The following is a 20,976-nucleotide window of genomic DNA, read 5'->3' on the forward strand; positions in this document are numbered from 1 at the left end:
GAGCAGTATTCTGACTTGGTTGATGTATGTCATCCTATCCCAATTGCGTGGATCGATGTTCATGATGTTAATCACTGGATTGTCTGGTCCAGACTCGATTATTTACAGACCGCCGCCAAAAAGCTGGAATATTGGTGAGTGCGGCGTTTAACAACAAACAAGCAAAACAAACAATAAAGCAGTATTCAGGTTGATACAGAAATAGAGGGTTGGCATGGAGCTTATGAGTTATTGCATTTTATAGAACATTTAGTGATCCAGTGATCAATATCATGAGCATCGATCCACGCAATTGGGATCGATGACATGCATCAACCAAGTCAGCGAGCCTGACCACCCGATCCCGTTACGACAAGCATAGTCACCTTTTACGGCAAGCAAGGGTTGCTGAAGACCTATTCTACCCCGGAATCTTCACGGGTCCAGTCAATTTAGTACCTCCTTACTGGCTGTTGAGGGTGCATATTCGTACTCGGAATCTTCATGGGTCTTTTGTGTAAACCTGGACATTTTAAACAGAGTTGATGTGATGAATACGGTCATACATAAGAAGAATATACATACAATAGTAATATGTAATAAGTTGTCATCGTAATAGTATTAATTATTACAGATTAGGCAAATATGTTCACAGTTCATTAATAAGTATATGGGTTTCTTTAGCTATAAATTAAAAGTGTGACGGTTGTAAAAAAGTTCTGCAAAATGTATGTGACGGATCAGAATAGGCCAACATCACACAGGTCAAAGATTAAGAAACGAAGACATGTGGAATCATCCTCTTATAATATAAGTATGCCAGGTATAAATGTTATTCTTGCCATTCGGACTCATTACGCATAACACACCAGAACCGTTAACACGGAACCCTTGACACATTTGATATGCTATCTTTCCACGAACCGTAATGTTTTGAATTGATTTATTTATCCTCAATAAATAATTATACCAAGAACGTTCACGAAAAGTATCAAATAACGTACAATGCTTTATTGCAGTTGTTCTGATACCATATTGTATCTTATAATGTTATATATAGATCTAGTATACCTTTATACATATGTGATATGGCACATTAAATATATTATGACATCAGTCATACTCCCATAATTATGTGAAAAACGTGGTTTTATTTAGTCTTCATTTGATAGATCGCTAAAGCTGTGTATTCTGTTTTATTTACGACCAAATTAGGCTAAATATGACTGACAATGCATGAAACGGAATCAAATATTTTCTGATAAATAAACATCTACGCAAGCGCTGATCTCACAGCTGCGTCGAAGTAACGCGAGACTGAGTGATAATTTAGGAGGTCACGTGAGCATATCGTCAAAGCATGTAAGATGGCGGTCGTGCAACAACCGACGATGAACGGAGATATTAATACAAGTTTCACCATAGGGCCACGGGAGGAAGATGCTTACACTACTGGAAACCTTCAAGATGAGGTATAATCTCTTATTTACTCGAAAAATTATGTTGGAGTTAAAATGATGACCTGATTTCTTCATTTGCGTGCATTTTATTCCACTGTTCCAGTGGCATAAATGCAAATTTCTGAAAATAAAATAGAAAATGTTATTGTTTAGGTAGTAATTGTGTGTGTCATTGTCATTCCTTTTAAGGGAACCTGTTATCAATTGACTTGACGTATTTGGTTCCATGTTTGGTTTTCAAATTATGGTAATATCTAGATTAAATTAACTAGCAGATAGACACTATAGCTTTTGTGCAGATGTCACTCGACGGTAGCTTGTCTAAAGTTGCAGTGATAGTCATCAACAATCAAAGTGTCTAAAAATATCTCAGTAAGCCTATTTTAGGATGTTGAATATTAGTTAGCTCTATTAATTTGTACTGACATAGCATCATGACAGTCGATAAGCGTTTGTGATCTAGATCCATGTAGAAGGTTTAGAAAAATACATTCCATTACTAGATACGGGAGGATTGTGATGACAGGTGCTCAGTGAATATTAGTGAGTGAGATTGACTTACTTCATATAGTGTGTCATATTGTGTAGTGTGGTAATTTTTACCATGTTCGAACATTTCCATATTTCGAAAACAGTTTTATTTTCTCACGAACATGCACCATGTTGTAGTCAAAAGACAGGGTAGGGATTGTTTTTGTGTCCGTGTAAAACACCAGTATGAAAAGCATTTTCATGTCTCACAAGTGCATTAGGAAACATGTTTTTGTAAGACGCTAGCCTGAATGTGCCCTATACGCTGTGTTTATGTATTACATCGTCTCCTTTCATTTGAACAGTCACATTGTTATTGTTGTCTTATTTTGTCCATTGTTACAGGTCATACATACATTTATCATATTTTTATCATCATGGTAATATGCATGATACATGTACGTAATTACAAATATATTGAAATAATTTTATTTCAATAATAACATATGGATCTATCATGTATGTAGTAACAGTGATTTGCTAGAGTCAATTAGAAATGGCAGAGGAAACTTTTCAAGATTTTTTAAATGTCCGATAGGACATTCTTCTGCATTATATAATTATGGCATAATTATAGTTTTCAGTTTTCATAAGAATCTTTCAGACATTTTGGATAACAATCGGTCATTGACCTGCAATTGTAACCAATATGAAGCCCTGTAAACCATATGTACAATGTATTTGATAATGTGATCATGTTGCCTATCAAACTAGTTTGATTTTACCAAGGACTTGAAGGATGTTTTATCGAAGGATGATTATTATAGTTGTGTTTGGCTGACAATTAGGACTTTTTCAACAAAAAAGAATTACATTGCCTTTTCTAATAATACCTTAGACTTATGTTGTTTGATTTTGAAACTAAAGGGAACTGGCACTTTATTGCCCTATCTGTTGATAAATATTACTAAGTGTATGTTATCTCAAATTAAACCAGTAATATATTTTTTGCTATGAGTTTATTCATGAAGGAATTGATAACATTGTCCATAGCTATGCCAGTGGTAGCTGTAAACAGGGTTTATTTTCTAGAAAAGACCTTGTCATCCAAAATGTCCAAAAGATTTTATTCAAATTTGTTGAGATAGGAAAAGGTTTCATAAAACAATTAATAATATTATGAACATGTCCTAATGTTTTCTTGTGAGTAGCAATAATACTGTTTTTATGCAAATGTTAACACACTTAAATTTTTTTGTGCAAGGTTTGTTGTTTAGGTTGTTAGTATTGGATGATCTTATCACCTTATGAAAAGAGCCAATCAGTAGAAATTTCCTGCTTGGGAATGATTGAACTTTTCCCCCTGAGCCTCCTTTAACCATGTTAACAGTGAAACTATAGCTTCCTCTTGTCGCTATATACATTTTGTGGCAATGAAATTATGTGAGATATATCATTTGTATGTGTAGTAGTGTTTTATTACACCTTTGTAGTTATGAACTTTCTTAAGCTAGACAGTTCAGACTGTTTCTTTTTAGAATCAACTGGACAGACTATAGACATACGTGAGACTGCATTTTGGAGAATTATGTCATCTGGATTTGTGTCCCAACCCAGGATCTAAATGAGCAGAGGTTTTACACAGATAGTTGATAGCTTTGTACAAATACTTGCATTTGAAAATTTGGTTTTATTTATAAATAAGGGTTTTACTAATAAATGACTTTTCTGGAGATTAAATATCGATGTCAAGTGCCTATGCCTCTGGCAAGGATAATACTGTAATTTTGTTATCATGCAGTACATTTGGTGTTGTGAGGTTATGTTCTTGGTGAAACACGAAAAAATTACTTCATGTCATGGATCAAGATAAATTCTGATTTCAAATTGTGAGTGTGGTGTTACTGTTACAGTAGATGGGATGTGTGTGTGTATGTGTAGGGGGAGGCGGAGCGCAGATTGCAGTTTGCTATGTAGATTTGCATCGCTCAGTCTATGATCATGCTTTTAATTTACCCTGATTATAGTTCTTGGTCTGTAACCACAATAACTGCGGTCATGCATTAAAACAAAATGGCAGATTGCTTATGATCTTCCTTCATGTATGACAGCAGTGCTTTTCAAATCAGTCTAAAACCAAATCTTTTTACTTATGCTCTATGGGGGCAGTGGGGAAGCCTATTGGTTAAAGCATTTGCTCATCAAGCCGAAGACCCCGGGTCTGATTCCCCATATGGGTACAATGTGATGCCCATTTCTGGTGTCCCCTATCGTGATATTGCTGGAATATTGCTAAAAGCAGGTTAAAACTGTACTTACTCCCTCATGCTTATGCAACAAATCATGCTAACAAAATGGGTAATGTCTGTGGTCTGTGTTACTTTGGATTTTCCTCCATATATGGGGGCAGTGGTTAAAGCGATCACTTGTCACGCCAAAGACCCAGGTTCGATTCCCCACATGGGTACCTTGTGTGAAGCCCATTTCTGGTGTCCCCCGCTGTGATATTGCTGGAATATTGCTGAAAGCGGTGTAAAACTGTACTCACCCACTCCTCCATATATGACAAATGCTTTTCAAATCAGCCTTTAACCCAACCCTTTCACTTATGCTGTGAGAGGCGGTGTTGTAGCCTGGTGGTTAAAGTGCTCGCTTATCATGCCGAGTTCAATTCCTTACATGGGTACAATGTGTGAAGCCCATTTCTGGTGTGCCCTGTTGCTAAACACACCATAAAGCCATACTCACCCACTTACTAATGCTGTGTTAACACATAGTTATGAGGTTAATTGATGTTGAACATATTGTCTATCAGAGATGGCATGCAGTTCTTAAGAATGGTATAATGTGGATCAAGTGGTTACATTGTGTCATTTGTCTGATTTTTGTGTCATATTGCTTCTGTGGTATAGGTCATTGATCATGCTATCAACCACTGGTTTCCCTGGTCCTTTTTATTGTTTACAGGCTGCTTCGATGTAGCTTGCATATTGCTGGTTGCAATGTAACTAACTTCATCAAGCACCCCTATGTAAATGGTGATGCTTTTAGGCTTTGTCTGACTGCCACTGTCGCCACACTTTCTTTTTTACAACCACAGTCCTGTCAGAGAGTTTTTGGCACATTGATCGGTGAAAACTGTTTAACACATGAAGGTTGGACTGTGGAGGGCTATGAAACTTAGAATATGTTATCCTTGGGCATGTTAAGGGGGAACTGAGATTGGGAAATGGTTGTGATTGACCTATGTATAAGGTGAAGGTCACTGTGAACATGGTGAGGGTGCTTTTTTAAAGTGTTATGTCTGTTGTATTTATGTTATTTGAATACAAAATTATGTGCACATGTGATGACAATCTTATGTTGTAGGTTGCAGTGAATTACTTTGAATGTGTAGTGTATGCTATGTTTTTGTTGTTACATTGTATTCCACCTTGGGATGTTTGGGTTTTTATGTTGGAAAGCCCTAAGGAATGTTTTGAAGTGCTGGGGTCATTTGTGGTCATGCTCTCATGGTCATGATGTCAAAAATAGATTATGTTCACGGTAACTCAAGTGTTTACTATAGTAGGATGTAAGTTTGTACACATAATGCTGAGATCTTTGCAGTAGTATGGTTTTGAGAAGCCTTTGTGGTCAAGGTCACAATCAAGGGACAATCTTTTGGCATATGGCATAAGGCCAAGGTCATTAATTGACCCCCTCATTGAAAAGTTGAGATAGTCAAAGGTTTTTGTAAAACATGGCTGTCATGGCTATCATGGCTATCATGGCTATCATTATTAGTTTATGAGAAGTGGTTATCTCTACAGAAATGGAATTTTATGTTTACATCTTTTTCAAGAAATCCTACCAACTCAAATGTCAACAGTTACATTTATGGCAAAGGTCAAGGTCACCTTGAGATAATTGTCAATAGTAGTTGCATCATTTGTTCTCTTGAATATGGTGGAGAGATTATTGACATTAGAAGATATACTACAATGAACTTTTTCTACATGTTCCAAGGGAATGTTTTGGTACGTGTATTGAGATGATGAAAGGTTAAGGTCATGTGATAGAAAAACCTCGCTCAGAAGTTTGTGGTTACACGTTTTGGGAAAGTGTTATTGCATTTATCATTAAACTTTTAGGAGTAGAAGTTTGATCATCATGTTGAGGAAATGGCAGTGAAAGTCAATCTCAATAAAATCAGATCTTAGTTCTGGCTGCCGCTAAACAAAGATCTGCATGAGGACATTCCATTACGGGTCACGTCAGAACGACCTTTCATCCAACCAATCAGAGCATCGCTTACCAGATCATGAAAGTGATAGTTGGAATGTGTTTTCTAATCATGCAACCTCAGAATATTAACAGAGGGTATTCTGAACGACAGTTACGGGTTTTATGATTATATCCATACAAACTAGGCCATATAAGCCATTCTAGAATGTTCTTTTGATCAGTTTTAATTTTTTTTAATCGAGAATATGTCAAAATATGTTTCGAAGCGTAGTCGCCAGTTTGAAACTGGTGTTGTAAAGTTCAAGAAAGCTGCCTTCTGATTGGCTAATGTCGATTTCTTGTCAGTCATTTCACTGGTCGGTCAAAGTTCATGAAAGGTTGTTCTGACGTGATCCATAATGGAATGTCCTCAGATCTTTGTTTAGTGGTAGCGAAAACTAAGATCTGATTTTAATGAGATTGGTGAAGGGTCTGCTTCTGGTTTTGCAAGTATACTTGCTGACGAAAGAAACGTGAATACCATACATGTTGGTTAATATATGAAGAATTACTCATGTTCAAGATATATTGAATTAGTTCAATGCACAAATGAACATACTGTTTTGTTGCCTGAATCATCACTCGTGAACGCATCACATGTGATGTCATAAATCCATGACTCGAGATGCACCATTTCTCTCGTGTAGGATTAGCGTGCAAAGTTTGGAAATCACGTGCAGCATATCGTGATAAGAATAATGACTGGTAACACTTGACCATGTTGACTGATTGTTAGTTTTGTCATTTATTGGTACACATTGGAAACATCTCATCCTTACGTACATACTTCTCTTTATGTTTCTATGGTTCACTTTTCTTTTGGTGGTGAGTATATTTGCAAACTTTATTAGTCCATTGCAGACTAGTTGTTTATATGACATGGGGGAGGAGGTAAGCTAGTGGTTAAGGTGTTCACTCATCACACCAAAGCTGGAATATTGCTAAAAGCAGCATAAAACCATCCTCACCCACTACTGAATTTTAGGAGAAAACTTCTCTGTACAGCATTTTGCTAGTGGCTGTAACAAACCAGCTGCATTCACATACTATAGAAAAACTTCATTTTGTGTTTTTGGAAGTGAGAATAAATATCCCCGTCAGCAGCTTTTATTGATGTAAAGCAGGGATTTATCTGGACCTTCTCAGAAGCCAACATTCAGTGCTAAGTCAGCCGAAAGTTTTAGTACAAATTCCCAAATTGGAATTAAATTTTTCAAATTCATGCTGTTATTTTTTTAACTTATTTGTTATGGCTTTGTAGAGGTGACTTGTATTTAACTCATAACTGGGACAATAAATGACAATAGTTTGGAATCTTGGATAAATCCAAGGCAGTGTTATACATTATGAATATATGTTTTTCATATGTAGTATGAAACACAGGAAAACAAAAAGTAGAGGGAAATATAACCACAAACGAACCAGAATATCAATACTAAGCATGCTAAGTATGTATCATAAAAAAAACCAAGTTAAATACACAGATATAGACAATTACCAAACCTGTTTTGTAGGAATGTGCAGAATTAGGGGAAATTCCCTTTGACAAATCTATCAGATCATGATTGCAGTACTTACTACTTATCGCTACATTATATGTTGTCAAATGATCTCGAATGATATATGGTGTGATGTATGCTGTGTGTGAGCCCATGTACCCTGAGCCAGCAGGTGAGGTTTATTTCAGAAGATCAACGTTACTTATGGGAGATAAGCAATTTACCTAAGATGTGTTCTGATTGATTTGTACCTCTACTCAATGTTAGAAATAAACTGAAAAGCTTCACTGGACCAGGTCATGATAAAAAGCCCTTGCAGTTTAAAACAATTTGGAAATTTGTACTAGTCCCGGACTGATGGGCTAGGGTACATGGAAATAATTGCCCGCTCCTTAACCAAACAGAAGCTAGTATTTTAATCTGAACTAAGATTAGTTGCAGTGGATCGCTATAACGTGTTTACTGGCAGTGCTCATCCCAAGCAGGCAACCAAGGTTGTGTTGGGATTACGGGTTAGTCTCCAGCAACATGCTTGTCATGGTTCGTGAGACTGAGGGGGTCAGGTGTGTTGGTTGTTGATCGTGATATCATTCACTGTTTTGTCTGGTCCATTCTTTTCTGGGTTTTTTTGCAGTGACCATGGATCATGGTAGTTTGAAGACCACTCCCACTACAGATACATTTATTTTTTTCATTGGTTGTCCTTTCTATACATCTCACATCGTCAACTGTTCCATCTTTATCTATTCTTAATTTCGCTTACAGATTGAAAACATACAAAAAGTTATTGAAGTCACTCGGCAAAAGTTGGAGGAAATGAATGCTGAGTTTGGCCGACATCAGCATCCTCCTCCTATGTATATTAAGGTAAGTCTGGCTGTGTAATTGTCCCAGGGAATAATAAACAAGTACCGTACTTCCTACATTAAACACCAGGGTACGGGATATCTGAAAACAATAAACATCGGGTCTCAATTAAATGCCTGGCTCTGATTTGGCACTGGTAGTTTTTATGCACGGAATTCTCCCCATTATTTTCTTTCTGTTACGATCAATCTACTTAATGCGTACAGCACTTTGTCCCAGCTAGCAGAAGCATTTTAGAGAACTTTTTAACTATGGACCCGAAGATGTGTCGGAGCAAAACATTTGTCGGAAATTGTAATTACAAATGCAGGGCCTTGATTAAATGCTGTAGGTTATGAGGGTATGAAAAAAATACATACGACCGGGGGTTTAATTGAGGAAATACGGTACTTCAATACAATGTGTATGGTGTCAGCATCCAGCACTATATGGATGCGTTAGCAGAAAACTTCAGGATATATGGGTGACAGAGTTAAGTCCCTTAGGTGTGTGAGGTGGGGTCCTTTGATGTTTTCTGTTATTGTATTTGTAGTATTGTAATCTATTGATCCGTAACATTTTTGTATTTAAACTTATTATGATGAGGACCCCTTGGCTTTCACTCTTAGTTTTAGTTTATTCTTTAGTTCATGATCCTTGGTTTGCCTGTACGATCTGTGCTGGTTGTTTCACCTAATGTTAAAGCATATTTTTCAGGGTATTTTATCTCCATTCTATTGTGATAATACCCTGGACCCATTTGTTGCCATAGCTTTGATTTGAGCCTTATTTGAATGAGATAACACTACAAATAGTTGATCAATCAAATTACACTCATGAGTGAGAACATTCTTTGTCAAGACAAATGGAGACATCACTTCTGATGCAAAGATTTGGTGATTATGGTCCAATGTATTTATCATGATCAAATGGAAATATAATACGCTGGATAATCGGGGTGATTGCTATGATTTCATGCTCATTCCTTGTTGAGGTAGCTATGCTGTACGGCCTTGTACTTATTACAGAGGTACATCAAGGCTTTGTGACTGGAATTCTGTTCAAAGGTTTACATCAGAATCAATTATGATCCCCCAACCACCCATCCTACAGTATGCATTGCCCATCAGCGCCTTTTGCTATTTTGAAGTTTGTCAAATTATTGCTCATCAGGTTAACTGGTGCCTTTTGCCAGAGATCCGGAAATATTTTTTTGCCAATCGGACATTTGCATTTTGGTCATGCCCACCTCATAGCTGAGGTGCTGGATGTATGAACAAAAAGAATAAACTCAAGTGTCACTTTCATAACATATAAAGTGTTCCCTCGCTATTCTCCCCCTTCAATACCTTTGTTATAGCGCGGGGGAACAATTGGCTCCCAAAATTTACTTACATTTTTAATAAACTCAAGGTTTACACTGACATGTTTTTCCCCATCTCAAAAAACATTATCAGCTGATCACCGCGAGCACGTAACACTGACCAGTCAACAAATCTGAACTGAAACACACAATTCCATTATTATGCTATCTGGTTATAAAATCGTGTTCATTGTATATTTGGACTTTATGTTTGAATATATTTTATCAATTTTATTAAAAATTTCATTCCATATTGTTTACATTAATTTTGGTGAAATCGGGATCGGTAGATCGCACAACTCACCGTTATTGACAGCACCCACGGTGAGATTACCGCTTTTGGCGCCTTGAAACAAACTTTATTTGCCAGAGAATGGATACATATATCATAAATGCCATACTTTGATTTGTTATATGTCAACATTACATTGGTCAAAATTGTCCACATGTAAAAATATCCTGCAATAACAATCAACTGTACCAAAGTATTACGCTTATGGTTCTTATCATTATAAATGTATATAGTAAAAGCCGCTACTAAAATAACACGATTTTAGAATATATTGTTCCTGATAAAATAATAATTTCAGATACAGTTTGTTCCGACCATTGCATCAAAATTCTTTGAAGTTGTATCATTGGGTACTTTTTGACTGAATCACGGTAGATTGTTGTGAGAACGTGTGCACAGCTGATTGCTAGTTCCGGCTTAGTTTACTAGAAAATACACACATTAATCTTAACCACTACACATAAAACAATTCCTTGGAGAGCAGGAAATACATTTTAAATGGTAAATCTTCATGTCCAGCGAAGTTTTATATCAAATTTCATATTTTTATCGACCATGTTTGTTATACCTTTTCGTTCACCTGAAATCGCTGAAGTGACAGATCTACGATGTGTTTTATAGCCTACAACACTTGATAAATAATATACATTTTCAACCTATCGGGATGTAGGTCAGTGTGCCTGTGGTGATTGATGTTGACCAAATTTTAAAGTTTTCGGGTTTGCACTATTTCAAGTTGGACATTTTGCAATCAAAATCAGACAAGTCTGGCACACAGACTTATTTCCAGGTCCCTGCCTTTTGCTATTTGAATTTTTTCATAATTTTATTTTGTTATGTTTACATGGAAACAATTTGGACTTAATCTCAAACAACTCTAGGCTTTGTTTCTGAGCCATCTCAAACTATTGAATGGTTGATTTCTTGATAAGAATAATGACACTTTGCAGTAACACTTGACTGATTGTTAGTTTAGTTATTAATTGGTACACATTGGAAACATCTCTTCTTAACTTAAATACTTCTCCATGTTTCTATGGTTAGTCTTTCTTTTGGTGGTATATATACATGTATTTGACAAGTATATTTGTTGAAATTACAATACAATATGTATGTATATTTGTTGAAATTACAATACAATATGTAAGTATATTTGTTAGGGCTGCAACGAATACACTATGAGGCGAATACGATTCGTATCCCGAATATAGGGTAACGAATACGAATATTAATTCACGAATACAATAACAAGTCAGCAGTTGATGTATTATTTGTTATATTCAGTGAAACAATAACAACATAAATTATTTGACATGTTTTGTTAATTATTAATATATTATACATTTATCATGTTTATATACTGCACTTATCCAGGTACTAGTATCTGCTCAAATGCGACAATGACCAGTGAAATATTATGACAGTGTTGTCTTTTGAAGACATCTATGCATATAAACATGATAAAGTGTTCTTATGAATATTTTTAGGTACCGGGTATGTAAATGCCCAGGATTGCATATTCATAAATATTCGATTCTAGTGGCCACGAATAACAAATTCAATTCATGAATGGTTACGGTTCAATTCACCAAATGCGCAAGTGATCGTAACAGCCCTAATATTTGTTGAAATTACAATACAATATGTAAGTATATGTGTTCATATTACAGTACAATATGTAAGTAATTCTGGTTTCATTACAATACAATATGTAAGTCATTTTGGTTTTAATTCAATAAAATATGTAAGTATATTTGTTGATATTACAATACAATATGTAAGTATATTTGATTTCATTACAATACAATATGTAAGTAATTTTTGTTTGAATTCAATAAAATATGTAAGTATATTTGTTGATATTACAATACAATTTCTAAGTATATTTGGTTTCATTACAATACAATGTGTAAGTAATTTTGGTTTCATTTACATTTTGTACTGTATGTGTTACTGTTAGACATTTTAGATAGATAAGTCCAGGGCCCACTTGCACAAAGCGATCTTAGCGCTAAGACTATTGTAAGCCTACGTTAAAGTAGGAGCATTACGATCATCTTAGCGCTAAGATCGCTTTGTGCAAGTTGGCCCAGATTGACTAGCTGGCTGATTGGTATTATTGATTGTATTCAATAGTTCAGCTTTACAATATGCATAGTCAAAAATCAAACTAGCTTGATGTTTCAAATATTTTGAGGTGACAAATGTATGCAGGTTTGAATGAATCTTCACTGGTTCTTGTATATGTGTGATATTCTGTTCACATCAGTATTCAGTTTTGGTTTTAGTTTTGTTTCCTGGTTAACAATACTAAGACAGATTTCATACTATGGAGATCTCTCAGTTCATTTAAGCCCATCAGTTATGATCGAATAAGAGAGATGGCATGTTGTCATCATGACTTCTCAGAATATACAGCAGCTGGGACGCTTAGATTTTACAGGATCTTTAGGTTTATCTTCCAAATCTTCCATCTGGGGCAGTGAGGTAGCCTAGTGGTTACACAAGGCTAGAAACTAACAGTTTGCGTCCACTAGTCCTTATAATGATAACATACTGATATAGCAAAACCCTTAATAATGGCAAATTTCTTCTAGTCCTTATGATACCTTTACCATTTGGCAGTATGGCAAGGACTATAGGACTAGTGCCAATATCTAACGCTGTTACAGCAAGGGTAAGCTGTTCAATGAGACAGCGTTAGTGGTTGCATGATCTCAGCTAATGATATTATTTGATTAAATGTTTGAATATTATGTATGTGTACATTTTGAATTACTTTCAGGAATATGAAGAGCTTGCAAACAAAATCCATGAATTACAGACCCGAGAACAGAAGCTCTTAGAACAAATGAGTATTGGGCGTGCAACGCCTCCCCCACAACCTTCTCCAGAACCCGCTGGTGCGGCAGCGGAACCCGAGCCACCAGTCATGTCCCCGGGGCCCCTCACCCCAAACAACAGCTCCACCAACCTATGGTCCATGAACACAGGACAGCGGAGTCCTCAGCTCCCACTCCGCTCCCCTGTAGGACACACCAAACACATCAAGGCATATCTACCAGACAACATGGTGTCAACTGTGAGTTCTCTCCCTTGTGTGATGCCTAATTATAGCTATGTCCCCGTGCATGACAACTGCGTTACACTCTCGGTAACATCGCTGCCACAAGTGTGAGCACGGCCATTACAAGAATCTTGAAATTTGCCCTCTAAAACCAAATGTAGTAACGTTTATACTTTTGTTTATGTTTTTGGAAATGTCATCATAGTGAATTCAAAAACGTTTACTACTGACCCTATTTCCCAGATGAATTTACCTTTTTATTTTTTGATCAGATTGGTTAGAGATTGCAGACGAAATGAAATTCAACAAACTTCACGTTTACATCTTACTTTACCAATTACGTGATAGTTGAAATGAAATAGAAATTCAAATTGACAAAGAAAGTAATTTAGCAAGGGTAAGTGTATTCAGCGTCACGACAGTCATCACTTGTTTGTAAACATAAAGGTCAGTCAGTTGCGAGTTCAGCTCCAAGCATGGTTGTGGCCACCTATCACAGTGAGGAGCTTTGCTTGGTGGGCAGCGATAGTATAGAGAGGTCCGTGAATGGGATATCGCTGTGAGGAGCTTGATACCTTTTCATGTGACAGAAGGCCATTTGAGTTATTACTACTGTGTAATGGCTACTTGGATTAGAATGCTATATGTTCTGATGTACTTGAAATGTTATTGTAAGGATCATAAACACTGCTCCATGTAGATAGTTGGAGCTTAATTTCTTCCATTTAATCAGCAGAATAGATCTCAAGTGTCACATGGTTGTCATGAGAGGCAACCGATTCGGTGGTGTGGAAAACATGGTCTTTGCACATTGACAACATCTGGTTTGCCTGATCACAATTAGTTACAGCCTATTGGAATAGAGATGAAATAATATCATAATGTGGCATAAAAATGCAAGTGACTCTCTAACTCACGGTTTCCCTTCCTTTCTTACAGCAGTCCCAGACAAAGTCTGTGGTAAAGTTACCGAAAGTCTGCATTTAATTCTGCCGTAAGACCATAACCATTGCCCCTCGAACATTAATACAAACTCATTTGTTTCTTTAATATATTTAATCTCTTGCATTTAGACATTTCAAGGCATAAAATTATGCATAGATATTCATAGTGTCTGATATTTTATTAATGGTTAGATGTAAACATAGTTTATGTAGTTGTAATACCACAAGAACGTTTAAAAGTGAGAATTTTCTGTTTCAAATTTTGTTGATTGCATGATTCATACTTTGTATGTTTGAATCATATGTTCAATGTTTGGGCATCACTCTAGTGCAAAATTCCATAGAAAAGCTTGAACATAATGAAAATTATTGCATTGCTTGATTAAAAAAGAGAGGCAAATGCCACGATTTGTCTGTAATTTCTATGGAAAGCTTTTTTCTGCAAATCTCTCCACGATTGCGGAATCACAGACTTCGTCTGGGACTGGTACAGGGATAGACAGTAGACAAGACCACAATTCTGTTAGCTGCTGACTAGTTGGATATAAGCAATGGTGTCTACACCTTGAGTAGTCCAGTGGTTATAGTGTTTGCTTGTCTCATAGATGTGTTTCATTACCAATAATGTTATAATATGTGTCGATCCCACTAGTGCCCCCACTGTGATAATGCTAGAACATTGCTTAAGAAATGTTTATAATCACTCACTGCTGTTACTTTTGTAAGAACTATTTCAGTCATCACAAAAATATGCAGAAATAATTTGGCAGTATAACATAAGAAATTTTCATGCTTATACTATTTGGGTGTTCTTAAACTTCTTTTGAGTAGTATATTTTGACAGTTGATGCAATGAAGTTTGAATTACCTCCTGCTCTATGAGAGATGTTTTTGTTTTTAGGTGAATGCAACGCCTAGTGTAACATTACGAGATGGGTTGATCAAATCAATGCGCAGAAGAGGACTCGATCCCAACAAATGCCAAGTCTTTCGTCATAAAACAAGGTAACTTTGGTCTACTCAATTTGTTTTTGTTATGCATGTATATCTATGATATCTGTTTCTGTTGCTAAAATGTTTCACATGTTTAAGGAATTAATTGGAAAGTATAGTCATCATATGAATACAAATTTCAGGTTAACAAAAACCGGTACAGGTTTTGGAAAATAATGTGACGGCCCCTCGAAAACACCACCATTTTTTGTTTCTGATCTGGAATTCATATTCGAAATTAACTTTCGATGAAATAAAGGAAGAGATTGGTACAGATTTTACAAATATTTTTGATATATATTTATTGGAGATGTGGAGGTGAGGTGTAAATCCTACAGCACACATTGGCAGACTTTCCTTATTGGATGATCTGCAGGCCCTTTAGTGACATGTAGAAAAAATGTTATTTAACGAAGAACATGGGTGTCATGGTAACTGCAGCTAATGAAAGCTAATGCAGCTAATGAAATTTGCAATTTTCAGCCAAATAATAGCATGTTGTATCATTTGAATGTCATTCATTGGTCAGGATTCCACTGACATGGAACACAGACATGGCTGAGTTGGCCGGACAGGAAGTGACGATCGAGCTGATGGAAAGTGAAGAGGATTTGACCGTTGCCCAGCGAAACACAACACGGGCTGTCATCCTTTCACACAACTTTGTAAGTGAAGGTTCCAGGACAGAACAGAACTCATGTACCTTCCCCTTGGGGATTTCGGGTTGGAAAAGGTCACCCGTATGTATGTCCGTAAGGGGTGACCAATTGAATAAGGGAAGATCCGGGGTAGAATAGGGCTTCAGCAACCCATGCTTGCCGTTAAAGGTGACTATGCTTGTCGTAAGAGGCAACTAACGGGATCGGGTGGTCAGGCTCGTTGACTTGGTTGATGCATGTCATCGATCCCAATTGTGTTGATCGATGCTCATGATGTCAATCACTGGATTGTCTGGTCCAGACTTGATTATTTACAGACTGCTGTCATATAGCTGGAATATTGCTGAGTGAGGTGTTAAACAACAAAACACAACCAACCAATTGAATAATGGTGGTGAGGTTCAGTGACTTGGTTGATTGCATGTCATTGTACACTGAGGGTGTGGGTAGCTGCTCATGGTAGCAATTACTGAATTTTTTGCAAGCTACCATCATATATTATATAATATATAGCTGGAATATTGCGCATTAAACAAAAAACAAAAACTAGGTGTTGTGTACTACAGGCTTGATGTAAGAACCGATTAATAGAGAATCAGGTGTTTACAATGTCTTACGATGCTGATGGTGTGTCATTGTTACCCAGCTATTTTGTTTTTTGTCAAACCAGTGTTCTGCCTTCTGTCAGCGTTCACAATCTATAGCTTTGCCTTATGCGCCTCACCGTACAATCAGCACCTTTCTTTGGCGGAAAGTCCCAAGTAGTCCAGTCAGAATTTAGCTTTCACATCTTTTGCAAATAAAGTAGCCATATACATGATGTAGATGTTTTTCAGTGGTTCTTTGCCGTTTTTAATAAATCATTGCTTTAACAGGAAAATCTGTGGCAGATAACTGCAAAAAGGTTGAGAAATATATCATCTGTTTAAAAAAAATTTCGTCATAAAAGCAGCCAAAACTGTCTTCCGACAAAGAAATCAATTTTTCTGTTTGAAATGACCCTTATAGGCAGGTTATTGATGCAGAATCACCAACTACTAATCTTAGTGATATTCAGAATGTTTTGCATGGCTTATTTCTCAAATGTTATGTTACAAATTGCAGCAACAAAGTCTGATTTTATTTATTAAGCCTTGACAGCTTGTTTGTGATCACTGCCGTCAGATCTAGCGTGTCTCTTCCAGGTACTTGTTCTATAATTAGTAACATTGAATTAAGTTTACTCTCTGACTTATACAAAGCTGACATGTCAAAGTATTTTGTTATGCTTCACTACATGTCATCGGTTTCAAAGTGTCACTGTCTGGAGCTCCATGCAAATATTCTGTGTATCACTAACGTTACATATTCTTGTCAACCTGTGTGTTGGGTTTAAGTTTGATATGATCTCTAAGAGTGTGACCCCCTAAGTTTTGAAAATGACCCCATATTTTAATGCTGAAGGGGCCCCTGTCGCCACTTGTTCAGTTTGTTAAGACACTCATGCTATCAATCACTGGTATTTCTCTGAGCCATGATGTCCCTGACACTGTTGACTGTGGCATAAGACAACATTCTTTCACTCCAGACTATTACCTATTTTTTTAAATTTTATTTTTATATTTTTTCTGTCCATGGCCCAAAATGTGTTGATTAATCAGGATTTCTAAAGATCATTTTTCTTAAAAATATGTTTTGTACATTGTTTATTTTCTTCAATTCTAGTTGAAAAAGTGACAAGATCTTAAACTGTGATTAGTCATCAGTTGATCATTTTTGTCCTCGTGCACATTACTGATTAGAACTTCACTGATCAGATGCTCCAAGGCTGGTCCATATTCCCTCTCTTTATACCTTACTTTACAACCCGTGAAGATCCGGGGTAGAAAAGGTATTAAGCAACCCATGCTTGCCGTAAAAGGCGACTATGCTTGTCGTAAAAGGCGGCTAACGGGATTGGATGGTCAGGCTCGCTGACTTGGTTGATACATGACACAGTATCCCAATTGCGTGGATTGATGCTCATGATGTCAATCACTGGATTGTCTGATTTAAACTTGATTGTTTACAGACCACGTTCATCTAGCTGGAATATTGCTTTGTGCAGAATTAAACAACAAACAAACAAACCTTTCTTTACATGTGTGTTTCTGTTTGCAGGGTCGCAAGACGTTTTTCTCGCTGACTTTCTGTGATATGTGCCGCAACCTGTTGTTTCAAGGCATACGTTGTCAGACATGTGGCCTCAAGTTTCATCAGCGATGTGAGGAGAAGGTGCCGCGTACATGTCAGGGTGACCTTGAGTACTACTTCCGTGCTCAGCGGGAAGGATCACGGGAACAAATGAGACAGTATGTTATTAAACTTATTAGAATGTTAAGACAAATAATGAAATATTTTATTACAACAACAGGAGTAGACACTGCCACCAACACCCTGTTCCATAAAACCATCTTAGCACTAAGACAATCGTTACTCCCATACTTTAACAATGACTTACTGAAGTATTAGCACTAGGCTTGCTTTGTGTTTACCAGGCCTGAGACTACTGAAAATGTGAAGGGACTAGTTGTCTCCTAAGGTATAGCAATGTTATGGAAACCACTTGTCCCAAGGCAGTGTAAAATAAATCATTGTATGACACCAAGCCCATTAGCCCATTGGGCTATCAAGAAATATGCCCAATCTAGACTGCAAATGGTGCAATCGGCAGCATGAATTAAGGATGTTTCTTGTTGAACTTTAAGCTGGATAAATGAATAGATGTTGTCAAATTGTCAAGATGAAGGAAGTCTGAACAATGTTAAAATGTCTAAACAAACTTATCGCTACAATGTTCTAAGTGATCCTTCAATTTAATCATCATAGCCAATCGGTCTAGGTAAGTTCTCATATCGTATACCTATCAGAATTTTGATAGCCATGGGCCATAGGTCCACCATTCGTTTTGCACACTGTAAAATACTACTGAAATTGCAAACTCTAATGCGTCATGTTTTCTTGTGTGGAATCGGGTACAGTGTGTGAACCATGTGTTGGTATCCCTGCCATGATATTGCTGGAAAAAAGCTAAACCCACTCTCTGTGTGGAATTCCCCACCTTTCTATGGCTGCATTTGAGTTTGCATGTGTGATGTTTCTTGCAGGATACTAGTAGAAGAAGAACAGCGTAGTAGAAGCACACGGAGGAACCAGGGTTTGCCATCTCCCAGAACAGGTCATCGTAGTCGGGCTCCAGCTCCACAGTTGGGGCAGAGGGAGCGGTCAACATCAGCTCCCAATGTCTGTGTTAATCTAGTCGATCATGGAGAGCAGGTGAGTGGTAGTGAAAGAGAAAAGACGTTTGTCGACCAGTTAATCTTTTTATGCATCGGCTACAGTACTTTGGAAACAAACTCTTGATGGTTACTGAATTTAAATCTGCAACCTAACAATTTTTTTCCTGATTGTAACAGTTTATTTTTATTATAAAGATAACGATAAAGGTATGTTTGCCACATTAAGATTGTATCACTGTAGATGACTGCCAAATAGCCTCATGGTCGAGAATTGTCTATATCGTTCTATGACGTCAGGGACCAGGTTTTGGCTCAGTGATGTCAAAGTTTAAAGAACATTTTGGCACTATGCCTATTCACCTTGCCATTAGCAATACTCATCTTGTTGTACATGTGACATTGTATCTTTGACAATAAGACTTTAAGCCTATGGTTCTTGATAGCACAGCTTCATAAGTGGTGGTAGATTGACTTAACATGTCGTAAAAGGATCCCGATAGATGACAGAGTTGACCGCAGTGATCACAAAAACATCCCAGTTGACAACCTTATCCATGGTTTGGCGGTACTAATCCCTGATCATTATTTACAGGATTTCAGTAGAAGACTGGGAGCACTAGGATCCAGATCGCATCAAGGTAACGTTAACAGTGTTCTCCCAGTTTAACATTTGCTGCCATACATCATGGCTAAGCCTTTTGTTGAAGTCATGTTGGTGGGGGCATGGGTGGCCCAGTTGTCTAAGGCACCGCAGACTTGCGTCCCATGGGCACGCCAGTAACCTGTGACCATGTCAGAAACCGATTATTTTTCTTGGTTTGTCGGCACCATACCCATGCTCGTGGGTTTCTCTAAAGTGGTAAATGTCTAAGACCTGCAACACTTCTGGCTGCCCTAACACATCATGATGACATACCGTGATATAACTGGAATACTGTTCAAAGCGGCATTAAACCCAACTCACTCACTCATAAAGATTGGTGACCCACCCTTGCAGTATTCCATCACAAACTTGCTACAGGTTGAGAGAAACATTTTTCAGAGAGCATGAGCAGACATGGTGCGTAAGTGGTCACCGAAGGTACTGTGCTGTGCATTTGTGCCAGGATTCAGTGATTGTGGGTTTGAGTCTCAGATTCACCCTGATTACGATCCTTGGTCTGTTGGCTTCACCAAAGAAATAAACCTCTACAAGTTACCTGTGTCCTTTCCACTTTCTTCCCACATAAGGACTGCCATGCCATGATATAACTGGAATACTGTTCCAAGTGGCATTTAAATCAAATCTCTCATTCACACACTTTGTTAAACGATTGACTTGATTATATACTACTCAAAAGAAGTTTAGGATGGATTAACTATAATAATATTCAAAGAATCAAGTAGTCCTTAACTTCTTTTGAGTTATATATCTGTGATTTTAGCCATTTACAGTTAAGTAACAGTACCTTCTACAGTTGTATGCCTAGTGATGTTGGATATTTTGTAGTCAACCAAAATCCAAAGAACCCATTTTTGTAGTAAACCAAATTGAATTTCCAGATACTCAAAGCAGCACAGGCCATGCTGTACCAATCCGATATACCCAGTATAAAGATAAACGCCATGCTAGCGATAGCAGTGCTCCATCACATAAACATTACTTCTTTGGCCCCGGGCAGAAAGGGGTAGTTGGTGAGAGTAGGCATGAGTTATCTCCCTTTTTGGGATGTGTTTTTATGCACTGCCGTTTCAACTAATATACTGACTTGGTTTGACAGTGACAGTGACAGTTCCAGAAAACACAGTTTAGATGTTATATAGACATAGTCCCTCCCAGTGTGTGAATCTGTGATCTATAACATACTGTAGATATATAGAACTTTCAATTAATGAAGTTG

The 20,976-nt window shown here is 37.2% G+C and overlaps 1 protein-coding gene across 2 annotated transcripts in view; it reads left to right on the forward strand.

Annotated features, from left to right (window-relative positions):
- The first annotated feature begins 1,327 nt into the window (after positions 1–1,327).
- LOC124145871 (serine/threonine-protein kinase A-Raf-like) overlaps positions 1,328–20,976 on the forward strand; it is a 30,117-nt gene continuing 10,468 nt past the window's right edge. Inside the window, exons 1-9 of one of the 2 annotated variants that reach the window (XM_046515825.2) lie at positions 1,328–1,451; positions 8,441–8,542; positions 12,962–13,258; positions 15,089–15,192; positions 15,710–15,845; positions 17,979–18,169; positions 18,965–19,133; positions 19,689–19,734; positions 20,639–20,770. In XM_046515825.2, the coding sequence (XP_046371781.1) occupies positions 1,347–1,451; positions 8,441–8,542; positions 12,962–13,258; positions 15,089–15,192; positions 15,710–15,845; positions 17,979–18,169; positions 18,965–19,133; positions 19,689–19,734; positions 20,639–20,770 (1,282 nt within the window). In that variant the 5' untranslated portion in view covers positions 1,328–1,346. The remainder of the gene's footprint in view (positions 1,452–8,440; positions 8,543–12,961; positions 13,259–15,088; positions 15,193–15,709; positions 15,846–17,978; positions 18,170–18,964; positions 19,134–19,688; positions 19,735–20,638; positions 20,771–20,976) is intronic. The other variant, XM_046515826.2, reaches the window with a different exon arrangement.

The sequence above is a fragment of the Haliotis rufescens genome, unplaced genomic scaffold (assembly GCF_023055435.1).
Source record: "Haliotis rufescens isolate VD_foot unplaced genomic scaffold, xgHalRufe1.0.p SCAF_45, whole genome shotgun sequence".
In the NCBI taxonomy this organism is placed as follows: Eukaryota; Metazoa; Mollusca; class Gastropoda; order Lepetellida; family Haliotidae; genus Haliotis; species Haliotis rufescens.